General features: G+C 41.5%; 1 protein-coding gene across 3 annotated transcripts in view; it reads right to left on the bottom strand.

The window, feature by feature from the left end:
- Window positions 1–12,342, bottom strand: part of heatr6 (HEAT repeat containing 6) — a 74,221-nt gene that overhangs the window by 20,008 nt on the left and 41,871 nt on the right. For all 3 annotated transcript variants that reach the window (XM_060847733.1, XM_060847734.1, XM_060847735.1), the window contains 2 exons: window positions 11,726–11,825; window positions 1,306–1,667 (listed from right to left, as the gene is read on the bottom strand). In XM_060847733.1, coding sequence (XP_060703716.1) covers window positions 1,306–1,667; window positions 11,726–11,825 — 462 coding nt within the window. The remainder of the gene's footprint in view (window positions 1–1,305; window positions 1,668–11,725; window positions 11,826–12,342) is intronic.

The raw sequence follows: 12,342 nt of genomic DNA, 5'->3' as shown, positions 1-12,342 counted from the left end.
GCACTCAGTAAACGTACGAAATAATAAAGGTTGTGTTACAAAAACAGAAATTGTTAGAGAAACTCAGCGGATCTGGCAGCATCTGTGCCGATAGAAACAGAGTTAACATTTCACATCCAGTGAACCTTCTCCAGAACTGATAGCACCCAGGAGAAAAAAAAAATTGGTATTTTTCTTGATGACAGAAGATGGGGTGAAAAGGAGTGAGCTGATAGGTAGAGACGGAGCCCAAACAGAGAGAGAGAGAGAGAGAGAGAGAGAAAAACGGGGAGGGGGAAGAGGAGTGAGGCAGAGAAAGGGTTTGCTCATAATAACCCAGGGAAGAAGAAAAATTAGATGGGTAATATTAGGGACCAGGACAGGGTGGAAATGGGTTGCATGTTCTGAAAACAACTTTTGTTATGTGAGGATGTAAGGGGTGGGAGTAAAAGGGGTAAAAGACACGGAAGGAGGTTTCAGGATCTAAAATTATTGAACATAATATTGAACCCTGAAGGCTGCAAGGTCCCCAAGTGGAAAATGAGATGCTGTTCTTCCAGCTTGTTCTTCCAGCTTGTGCTGAACATTGCCAATGCAGTGCAGCAGGCCCAAGATAGAGACACTGGCCAAGGAACATGGTGGTGCTTTGAAGAGGCAAGCAACTGGAAATTCAGGTTTAATTTTAGACTGGGTTACTTTAGGTCTGCGCAGTAGCATTTTAGGCTCTAATGTTTGATGGAAATATTACCCAATGCCAAAATACTTGTTCTCTTAAAATGAAGTAATGTGACTGAAATCATCAATTTTCAGCCACAGAGTGGAACAGGTGAACAGAACAGCTTCATTCAACTCCACAGAGCAGGACTTTTTACAAATTAGGAAATTCAAGGTAATGAATAGTTCCATCTCAATGTTTCACCCCACCCTCCCACACCTAATTGGAGAATAAATGATATTTTGTGTAGGTACTAAATATATTGGCAGGCAGATTGTTTGCACTTTGAACTTTAACCTCCGGATAGCTACAGCAATGAAGTGCACTATTATTAATCTTGAAAGAAGACTGAAATGCAGCCTCCTCAAAACTCCAGCATGAATGAGTTATCAAGATAGCCTCGGAGAACTCCAATTTGAGAAATCTCATCATACAGAAGTGACAATGAAAGCAGATCTTTAGTCTTTCCTTTCAGCAGAAAGTCTGTGAGCCAGAGGGGCTGTTGCAAGGAAAATAGGAGAAAGTAAGCAAAGACTAAACATGCAATAAATACTTTAGATTTAAAAGTAAAAGCCAGTTTTATTTGCAATGAGCCAGAGGTAAGACCACACCTGTAGTGCTTCTACTCGCACTGGAGAGGGCTCATACGTGCTGTTTGCTGCTCCTGTACTGGCGTCACTGTCTGAATATGGCTCCTGTTTTGGTAATGTGATGATGGAAATGCACAACTGAATCAACCAGCAGAGCTCGAACAGTGGACTTTCTGAGTTCTCCTTTTCTCCATCACGGGTTCCTGTTTGTTGGGGTTTTCTCCAAGACTCTAAGTCGCTGAGGCGGTGGGGTGTTCCTGAGCCACTGTTAGAGAGGCCTGAAGAGCTAGGCTGCTGTAGCAGCAGCTGTACCTCAGGTAGTGGGGCCTGCACGGAAATGATCGCTCCCAGTAAAGTCAGGCTGCACACACGCACATTGACATCTGAAGTTTAAAGAAATAAAAAGACACGTTAGCCAGTGGGATTTAAAATAGTGATTTCAAATCAGTTTTCCCAAAATTAGAGTAAGAATCAAGATTAATGCCTGACTGTAGAACTGAAAATGACTGATATATAAATAATAATTTGGTCAGTGTCAATTTCATGATAGTTTGGTACTAATGTTAAGTTGTGGTCTATGATCAGTGAATAAAGGAGCAACTTAGTGGTGCATTGACCCATCCAGACCAGGTAGGTATCTCAGAAGACACCAACATTAACACAGTCTGGATTTTTTTTTTAAAAACAAGTGGAATATTTAGCCAGGTTTGACACTGCTCAACATTAGAATCATTAGATTGGAGGGGGAGCTAGCACATAACCCTACTAGTTTGTGGGGTTTTGCCCCCACGGTGAATGGTAGGTTGAAGGTGGGGTTGCAACAAAACAAAAAGAAAAACCTAACTGGATTCTCAGTCTAATCATTGGCCAGCGACTGACAAAAATCACATGCAGGAAAGCACAAAGGCAACTATGAAAAACCCCCTCACAATAGTACAAAACATATGAAAGATGGGCAGGAAGATAAAAGAATGAAAATAACTAAAACTGGCTGCCAGATTTCAGCAGTCAGTTACAAGGCAGGGTTGGTAGAGATAGCTCTGGGAGAGATCACCTAACCATTATTTCAACCAGAGAATGGTACAGAACTGGACATAGTTTTGCTCGCTGACCTCGAAGGATTGTTTTCAGACGTTTCCACACCATACTAGGTAACATCATCAGTGAGCCTCTGGATAAAGCACTAGTGGTATGGCCCACTTTCTATTTACGGGTTTCAGCTTCCTTGGCTTGGTGATGTCATAGAGTCATAGAGATGTACAGCATGGAAACAGCCCCTTCAGTCCAACTCATCCATGCCGACCAGATATCCCAACCCAATCTAGTCCCACCTGCCAGCACCACATACCACCAAACCCTTCTTATTCACATACCCATCCAGATGCCTTTTAAATGTTGCAATTACACTAGCCTCCACCACTTCCTCTGGCAAGCCATTGCACACACTCATCACTCTCTGCATGAAAATTTTGCCCCTTAAGTCTCTTGTACATCTTTCCCCTCTCACCCTAAATCTATGCCCTCTAGTTTTGGACTCCCCAACCCAAGGGAACAGACCTTGTCTATTTACCCTATCCATATCCCTTACGATTTTATAAACCTCTAGAAGGTCACCCCTTAGCCTCTGACGCTCCAGGGAAAACAGACCCAGCCTATTCAACCTATAGCTCAAATCCTTCAACCTTGGCAACAACCTTGCCAATCTTTTCTGAATCTTTTCAAGTTTCACAACATCCTTCTGATAGGAAGGAGACCAGAATTGCACACAATGTTCCAAAAGTGATCTAACCAATGTCCTCTACAGCCACAACATGACCTCCCAATTCCTGTACTCAATACTCTGACCAATAAAGAAAAGCATACCAAATGCCTTTTTAACTATCCTATCTACATGCAACTTTACTTTCAAGGAGCTATAAACTTTCACTCCAAGGTCTCTTTGTTCAGCAACACTCCCTCGGATCTTACCATTAAGTGTATAAGTCCTGCTAAGATTTGCTTTCCCAAAATGCAGCACCTCACATTTATCTAAATTAAACTCCATCTGCCACTTCTTGGCGCATTGGCCCATCTGATCCAGGTCCCATTGTAATCAGAGGTAACTTTCTTCACTGTCCACTACACCTCCAATTTTGGTGTCATCTGCAAACTTACTAACTGTACCTCTCATGCTGGCATCCAAATCATTTATATTAATGAAGAAAAGTAGTGGACCCAGCACAGATCCTCGTGGCACACCACTGGTCACAGGCCTCCACCACCACCCTCTGTCTTCTAACTTTGAGCCAGTTCTGTATCCAAATGGTGAGTTCTCCCTGTATTCCGTGAGATCTAACCTTGCTAATCAGTCTCCCATGGGGAACAAGTCGAACAACTTACTGAAGTCCATATAGATCACATCTACTACTCTGCCCTCATCAATCCTCTTTGTTACTTTTTTAAAAATATATTGTTATTAAGAAAATATATATTTTTAAATATTACAACAAATACAAAACAATGCAATTCAAAACAGTACAAAAATAGTACAAAACTAAACCCAAATAATAAAAAAAAGTCCCCAGCCCACCCTCCTATATGAATGTATAAACATATATAGAGAAGTATAAAATTTTTTAAAAACCTAAACTAACTATTTAACTAACTAAATAAATACCTAACAACAAACAAATAGTAATAACTTAGCCCAGCCAAACAAAACACTCATACATTCACAGTTCCTCCTCCCTGGATATTGGACTCATGAAACACAATCATTACAGCTATATACACTAACAATTGTTAGTGTGGCAGATAAATCTGTGTCCAGGTATTTCAAAAAGGGTTGCCATGTCTTGTAAAAACTCTCAGTTTTGTGGTGTACCATATTTGTGAGAAAATCCAGGGGAATATGCTCCATAACAATCTTCCGCCAACCCGACAGGCCTGGGGGGGTTTCTGATATCCAACCTAGCAAGATATTCTTCCTTGCACAGCATGTAAGAATATTGAAACGTTTTGCCTTATGCGAGTCTGCAGGAAATACAATGGGTAGGTCCAAAAGGAGAGAAATAGGGTCCTTCGCCACCCCACACCCAAAATCTTCTCCATTCCACACATCATAGCACTCCAATATGTTTGATGCCTGTCACAAGACCAAAGACAATGGGTAAGAGTACCCGTACAGACCTTGCACTTGGGAGATGCTGAAGATACCCCTGGTTTAAATTTTGACAACCAGTCTGGGGATAAGTGGACCCTGTGGAGAATCTTTAACTGTAAAGCATGGGTCCTATTGCAAATTGATATCTTCCTTGCATTCTCCCAAATATCCTCCCATGCCTCTGAAGAAACTTCAACACCCAGCTCTCTTTCCCACATCTTGCAGAGTCGATCAGACTCATCTGAGGTGGCACCCCCTAATTGGTGATATAGAGTACTGACAGAGTGTACTCTTAGCCCTTAGTACCCCTTTTTCTATGTCAGATTTGTAGGGATCAGTCAAAAGTGTGGTCTTTTTTTTGAATAAAATCCCTAACTTGAAAAAAAAACGAAAGAGGTCTCTATTAGGTAACTCGTACTTCCGTACTAACTGATCGAAGGACATCATCACGTCTCCCTCAAATAAATCACCCATGCAAGATACACCCCTAGCTGCCCAACGTTTAAATCCTGAATCTATTATACCTGGTTGAAAACTCAGCATACCCACTAAAGGTGTAAACAAAGATGTTTTGCCAATATTACCTTCCCTCTGCCGAATTGCCCTTCATGCTTTAACAGTATTGATGACTATTGGGTTATGGCAATATTCCCTAACTGTCCTCACCTTGTCCAAAAACAGCAAACTGGTAAGGGGGCACCTTGCCTGGGAGACTTTGATATCTAGCCATATTGAAAGAGGGTCCCCACAAACCCAATCACATGTGTATGTCAAAAGCAAGCTTAATTGGTAACTTTTAATGTCCGGAAGGTCTACTCCCTCAAATCTGTGAGGCAACTGCAGTTTGGCTAATTTAATGAGGGGCTGTTTACGGTGCCAGATTAAGGAGCTGAACCAACTGTTCAGTTTCCGGAGTGTTTGTTTATTGAAAATCAGGGGTAGCATCCATATAGGGTATAGCAAACGAGGGAGAATATTCATCTTAATAAGCGCTATCCAACCCAACCATGAGACTGGAAGTGCCTCCCATCTTTGGAGATCTTGTTTAATTTTTTCAAATAATTGAGTAAAATTGGCTTTGAACAGCCAATCCAGAACTGAAGTAATGAATATGCCCAAATACACAAAACCCCGCTGTGACCACCTAAATGGGAATCTATAGTCACTCTCAACAGCCAACTCTTTCGTAAGACCACCCATAGGCATAGCCTCTGGTTTAACAAAATTAATCTTATACCCTGAAAAAGCGCCAAACGCGTGAATGCATTGTATCAGGCAAGGCACTGAGACTGCTGGATTTGTCAAGAAAATTAGAACATCATCTGCATACAGCGAGATCTTATGTAATTTTGACCCCACTTCTGGAGCTGATATATTGAGATCCCTACGAATGGCCTCTGCCAACAGTTCAATCACCAACGTAAAAAGTAATGGTGAAAGGGCACAGCCCTGCTGGCTGCCCCTAGAAATATTAAAATTGCTTGATCGTACCCCGTTGGTAACGACCGCAGCGAGAGGTACACTGTAGAGAACCTTTACCCTTCTTATGAAAACTTCGCCCAGACCAAACTGGTCTAGAGTATTGAAAAGATATGGCCACTCAACTGTCAAATGCCTTCTCTGCATCTAAAGAAATCACCAATCCCTGTAGTGACTGCTGTTGGCATGCTTGAATTACGTTAAGCAGCCTCCTAACGTTATTGAAGGATCTGCGACCCTTTATGAAGCCCATCCTCTTTAATAATAGAGGGTAACACAGTCTCCAGCCTTAACGCAAGAGCCTTAGAGAGGATCTTAAAGTCCACATTTAAGAGTGAGATGGGCCTGTATGAAGCACAGTCTTCCGGATCCTTCCCTTTTTTAAGGATAAGTGAAATATTGGCCTCTCTCAGAGATGGTGGGAGACAAAGATGACTGTATGAATCATTAAACATATTCAGCATTGGGCCTGACAGTATACTTATAAATTCCTTATAGAATTCACTGGGAAGTCCATTAGGACCGGGAGCCTTTCCACTCTGAAGCTGCCTCACAGCTTCCTGCACTTCTTGCTCTGATAATGGGGCATTGAGAAAGGACTGTTGTTCGGGAGTCACACCCGGGAGCTTCAGATCTCTCAAAAAGGATTCCATTTTGGCCTGCCCCTCCTCACAATTCTCAGACTGATATAACTTAGAGTAGAATCTCTGGAATGCCACATTAATCTTTTTAGAATCACATGTTAGGTTCCAAGACCCCTCCCTAATCGCTGTCATGGTTTGTGGGGCACTTCTCTTTCTGGCATGGTATGCTAAGTATTTGCCTGGTTCATCACCATGCTCGTATAACTTTTGCTTTACAAAAGCCAGCTTCTTCTTTGCTGTCTGCGGGAGCACAGAATTTAGTGCAGACCACAGCTGGGTAATCCTCTATAGTTTGACCAACGAGGGTCTGTCAAAATAAGCCTTCTCGGCTGCCTTCAACCATGCTTCAAGGAGACGTTGCTGCTCACCCTTTTGCCGCTTCCTACTTGTGGAATATGAAATAACTAACCCTCTGGCAGAAGCTTTGGCAGTTTCCCAGAGAACAGATGAGCTATCAACCGAGTCTATGTTGATGTCTAGGAATGCCCGAAATTTCCTAGAGAAATACTCCACAAACTTGCTGTCATGAGAATAAAGGGGTCCATTCGCCAGTACCTTGAATCCACTGTAACATACTTAATTTTAACCATGAGGTACACTGGAGCATGATCAGAGATGGCAATATTACCAATCGTACAGGATGCCACCAGATCCAGGGTTACCGCAGGGGGTCAGAAAAAAAAAATCAATCCTCGTGCGACATCTATGCGGACTGGAGAAAAATGTGAAATCTCTAACTGTAGGGTGGAGACACCTCTGGACGTCCACCAACCCTACTTCCCCACACAAACCCAATAACTGTTTAGTTTGTGCAGAGGGTATCAAGGGACCTTTAGGCAACCTGTCTACTGTGGGGTCCATGAGGCAGTTAAAATCTCCTCCTATAATGATGGGTCGAGACTTGAGACTTATTAGTTTAGAGAAGGCATCTACCAAGAATTTAAAAGGATGAGCTGGGGGACAATAAACATTTAAAATGCCATATTCTTCCCCATTTATCAAGGCTTTAAGAATTACAAACCTCCCGTATGTGTCTTTAACACATTCCAACAATTTAAATGACAGATTTTTCCTTACCAATATAGCCACTCCCCTACTTCTGGTATTAAAATGATGAAAAATAAACTCAGTCCTTTTCCACAGTAAACACTGATGCAAATACTCGTTTAATATTTCCCCCATTTTCTGCTGCTCCACACAAAGGCCGCCTTGCTGATCTTTGAGGGGTCCTATTCTCTCCCTAGTTATCCTTTTGTCCTTAATGCATTTGTAAAAACCCTTTGGATTCTCCTTAAACCTATTTGCAAAAGCTATCTCATGTCCACTTTTTGCCTTCCTGATTTCCCTCTTAAGTATACACCTACTGCCTTTATACTCTAAGGACTCACGTGATGTATTCTGTCTATACCTGACATAAGCTTCCTTTTTTTTCTTAACCAAACCCTCAATTCCTCTAGTCATTCAGCATTCCCTACACCACCAGCCTTTCCTTTCATCCTAACTGGGAATATACTGTCTCTGGACTCTAGTTATCTCATTTCTGAAGGCTTCCCATTTTCCAGCCGTCCTTTTACCTACGAATATCTGCCCCCAATCAGCTTTTGAAAGTTCTTGCCTGATATCGTCAAAATTCACCTTCCTCAAATTTAGAACTTCAACTTTTAGATCTGGTCTATCTTTTTCCATCACTATTTTAAAACTAATAGAATTATGGTCACTGGCCCCAAAGTGCTCCTCCACTGACAACTCAGACACCTGCCTGCCTTATTTCCCCAACTGTCAGTCAAGTTTTGCATCTTCTCTAGTAGATACATCCACATACTGAATTAGAAAACGTTCTTGTACACACTCCACAAATTCCTCTCCATCCAAACCCATAACACTATGGCAGTCCCAGTCTATGTTTGGAAAGTTAAAATCCCCTACCAAACTGAAATCTCCTTACAAATATGTTTCTCAATTTCCCACTGACTATTAGGGGGTCTATGATAATCCAAATAAAGTGATCATCCCTTTCTTGTTTCTCAGTTCCACCCAAATAACTTCCCTGAATGTAATTCTGTGAATATCCTCCCTATGTACAGCTGTAGGGCTATCCCTTATCAATAATGCCACTCCCCTCCTCTCTTGCCTCCCTTTCTGTCCTTCCTGTAGCATTTGTATCCTGGAACATTAAGCTGCCAGTCCTGTCCATCCCTGAGCCACGTTTCAATAATTGCTATGATATCCCAGCCCCATGATCCTAACCATGCCCTGAGTTCACTGCCTTCCCTGTCAGACCTCTTGCACTGAAATAAATGCTGTTTAATTAATCAGTCCTACCTTGTTCTCTGCTTTGTTCCTGCCTGCCATGACTCTTTTCTCAACTGTACTGGTCTCAGATTGATCTCTTTCCTCAGTATCTCCCTGGGTCCCATCCCCCCATCTTACCAGTTGAAGTGGTGTCCTTCCTCATCTTTAAAGTAAGGATACTAGTGAGAGAGAGAGAGTGGGTCCTGTCTTTTTGTGGCTAATTGATGTTCGTGTATCCTGGTGGCTAGTTTTCTGCCTGTTTGTCCAATGTAGTTTTGGTTACAGTTCTTACAAGGTATTTTGTAAATTATATTAGTTTTGCTTGTTGTCGTATAGGATCTTTCAAGTTCATTAGCTGCTGGTTTCATGTATTGGTGAGTTTGTGGGCTGCCATGGTGCCAAGAGGTCTGAGTAGTTGGCAATCATTTCCAAGATGTCTTTGGTGTAGGGGAGCATGGCTAGGGTTTCTGGACGTGTTTTGTTTGCTTGTTGGGGTTTGTTGCTGAGAAATCAGTGGACTGTGTTCATTGGGTGAAAGTGAGGATTGCAGATGCTGAAGATCAGAGTCAAGATTAGAGTGGTGCTATGTTCATTGGGTACCTGTTCTTTTTGAATACATGGTACAGGTGATTTTTCTCTGCTCTTCGTCGTTCCTCTGTGCTGCAGTGTATGGTGGCTCATTGAAATAATGTTCTAATGCACCTTTGTTTGTGGATGTTGTAGTTCAATATTTGGTCCGCACGTGTTGCTTTCCTGTAGACGCTGGTTTGAAGCTGCCCATTGGCTGTTCGCTCTACTGCGATGTCTAGGAATGGCAGTTTGTGGTAGTTTTTCTCCTCTTTAGTGAATTTTATGCCAATAAGGGTATTATTGATGGTTTTGAAGAAGGTTTCCTCTAATTTGTTTTGTTTTGTGATGACAAAGGTGTCACCCAATTAGCGGACCCAAAATTTGGGCTGGATGGTTGACAGAGCCGTTTGTTCAAGTCTCTGCATTACTGCCTCTGCTCAGAACCTTGATATCAGAGATCCCACTAGTGTTCCATTGGTTTGTAGATTTTATTGTTGAAGGTGAAGTGGGTGGTAAGGCATAGGTCCACTGGAATGACAATACCGTCCTTGCTGATGAAGTTGGTGGTGTTTGGAGTATGTGTCTTTGGTTCTTATTATAGTGTGGTCAGTGTTTCCTTGGTCTGGTTGATGTTGATGGTAGCAACAAACACAGTCCCCCAATTTCTCAGCAACAAACCCAAACAAGCAGACAAAACACATCCAGAAATCCTAGCCATGTTCCCCTACATCAAAGACATCTCGGAAATGACTGCCAGACTACTCAGACCTCTTGGCATCATGGTAGCCCACAAACCCACCAATACACGAAAACAGCAGCTAATGAACATGAAAGACCCTATACAGACAAGAAGCAAAACTAACGTCATTTACAAACGTAACTGTAACAAACACTACATTGGACAAAACAGGCAGAAAACTAGCCACCAGGATACATGAACACCAACTAGTCACAGTAAGATGTGACCCACTCTCACTAGTATCCTTACGTACAGATGAGGAAGGACACCACTTTGACTGGGACAACACATCCATACTAGGACAAGCCAAACAGAGACACACACAAGAATTCCTAGAAGCATGGCATTCCAACTGGAACTCAAATCAATAAACACATTGACTTAGATCCCATTTACACACTCCCTGAGAAAAAGAACAGGAAATGACATCACCACAAGAAGTGTCATCACCAACCCAAGGAAACCTAAACAGAAATAGAAAGCAGGCCATAGCACCAGTGCTTCATCCAGAGGCTCACTGATGGTGTTACCTAATACGGTGACAAAACATCTGAAAACAAACCTTCCAGCTCAGCCAGCAAACCTACACCCAGAAACTCAACTTAAGCTACAAACCTTCTCAAACTCACTAATGGTACAGAACATTAAGATAGCAAGAGAGATAACTCAAAATCAAAAATGTCAGAGAGAAAAGTATGGTAATTTGTGGTGATGGGTTGGGCGATTAGGGTTTATTTTTATTCCTTTTGTCTGCTGATGTAACAGCATTTTCTGGAGTCAGGGACAATTGATTCAATATAGGTTCATGACTTAGTTTTCAGTCTCACTGTTTTTAAAAGAACCAAATACTGTTGGTCTGTCTTTTCTCCCATCATTGTTTTCAAAGATCAGACCACTGATTTCCACTGCATTGGTCCATGCTTATAGGCAAAGTACTGCAGTGATTTGCCATTGCCTTCTGCGCTACAACTGACCTGGAAACTCTCCCATTCATTTTGCCTGCCACAGGCATTATGGAAATAACAGGCTGACAATCAACCTGTATGGGCCACATTATGAACACTCCTTCCATGACCAGTAAGTCCTGGCATGGGACCCAAAAATAGACCTTCTGGCCAAGAAGTAAGGATGTTTTAACTGTGCCACAAGGACCTCAATCTAGATATTAAAGGATGTTTTGAAAACATTTGAACTTCCCTTAAATCATCATAAGAATTCTCACATATGCCCAGGAAATATAGAACAATACCAAAAAGCTAAAAATCTTCTTAGGTCCATATCTGATCCACTAGTTTTTTTCATTATCTGCCTCTATGCTCAATCTACAGTTCATCCACATAACTCTTGCCTGCCCTTCCCTCATTACAAATGTAAATGAACTTCCAAAAAGTATTTAATTGGTTGAGAAGCACTTTGTGACAAAGCAAGCTGCTGAAATGTACCATGTAACTACAAGTTTTATTCCCTTTTTTCATATCTCAGCTCATCATTCTTACTTCCCCCTAATGTCTCCACTTCTTGAGCCAAAAGCAACACTGGATATCTACTTGCAAACAAACAAATTGATACACAAACCTTTGCGGCGGTTGTAGGGTTTGATCTGGTTCCAAACACGGGTAAGGAGTCCTGGTTTGAGGCGGTTGTATGGTACATTGGTTACCAGATTAGCAAGGCACTGATTCAATAACAGAAAACAAAATCAAAACATTAGTAATAGGGTCTTGTCTAAACAGATGATCTAAAAGTTGGCACCTCCAGTAATTTGGCAATCTCATAACTGCATTGAAATAAAGGTTGTGCCACCAAGTCCTGGAGCCAATTATGAAATCACATCTGTTGACAGAAATCACCTTACTATCACTGAGGTATCATTAAAATATCATTATACACCAAAGAAAAACACAATATTATCAAGTAAGTGAGGAGGAATAATTTTAGTTGGGGATAAACCAGCCATGGTTATCCAAGGAAGTTAAAAGTAACATCAAATTGAAAAGGAAAAAAAAAATGTAATAGAGATTAGCAATAAAGGATTGAGAAAGTTGAAAAAAAAAGATGACCATATAAGAAAAATGAACTAGGAGCCTCAACTAGTAAGCAATGTAAACATTGACTGTAAGAGCTTCTTTAAACATAAATTTAAAAAAAGGCAAAAGTGAACGTAGATCCCTTAGAGAATGAGGCCAGAGAAC

This window comes from Hemiscyllium ocellatum, chromosome 31 (genome assembly GCF_020745735.1).
Source record: "Hemiscyllium ocellatum isolate sHemOce1 chromosome 31, sHemOce1.pat.X.cur, whole genome shotgun sequence".
NCBI classification, from domain to species: domain Eukaryota; kingdom Metazoa; phylum Chordata; class Chondrichthyes; order Orectolobiformes; family Hemiscylliidae; genus Hemiscyllium; species Hemiscyllium ocellatum.
Note: the sequence above shows the minus strand (reverse complement) of the source record. Positions and strands in the feature narration are given on the sequence as shown.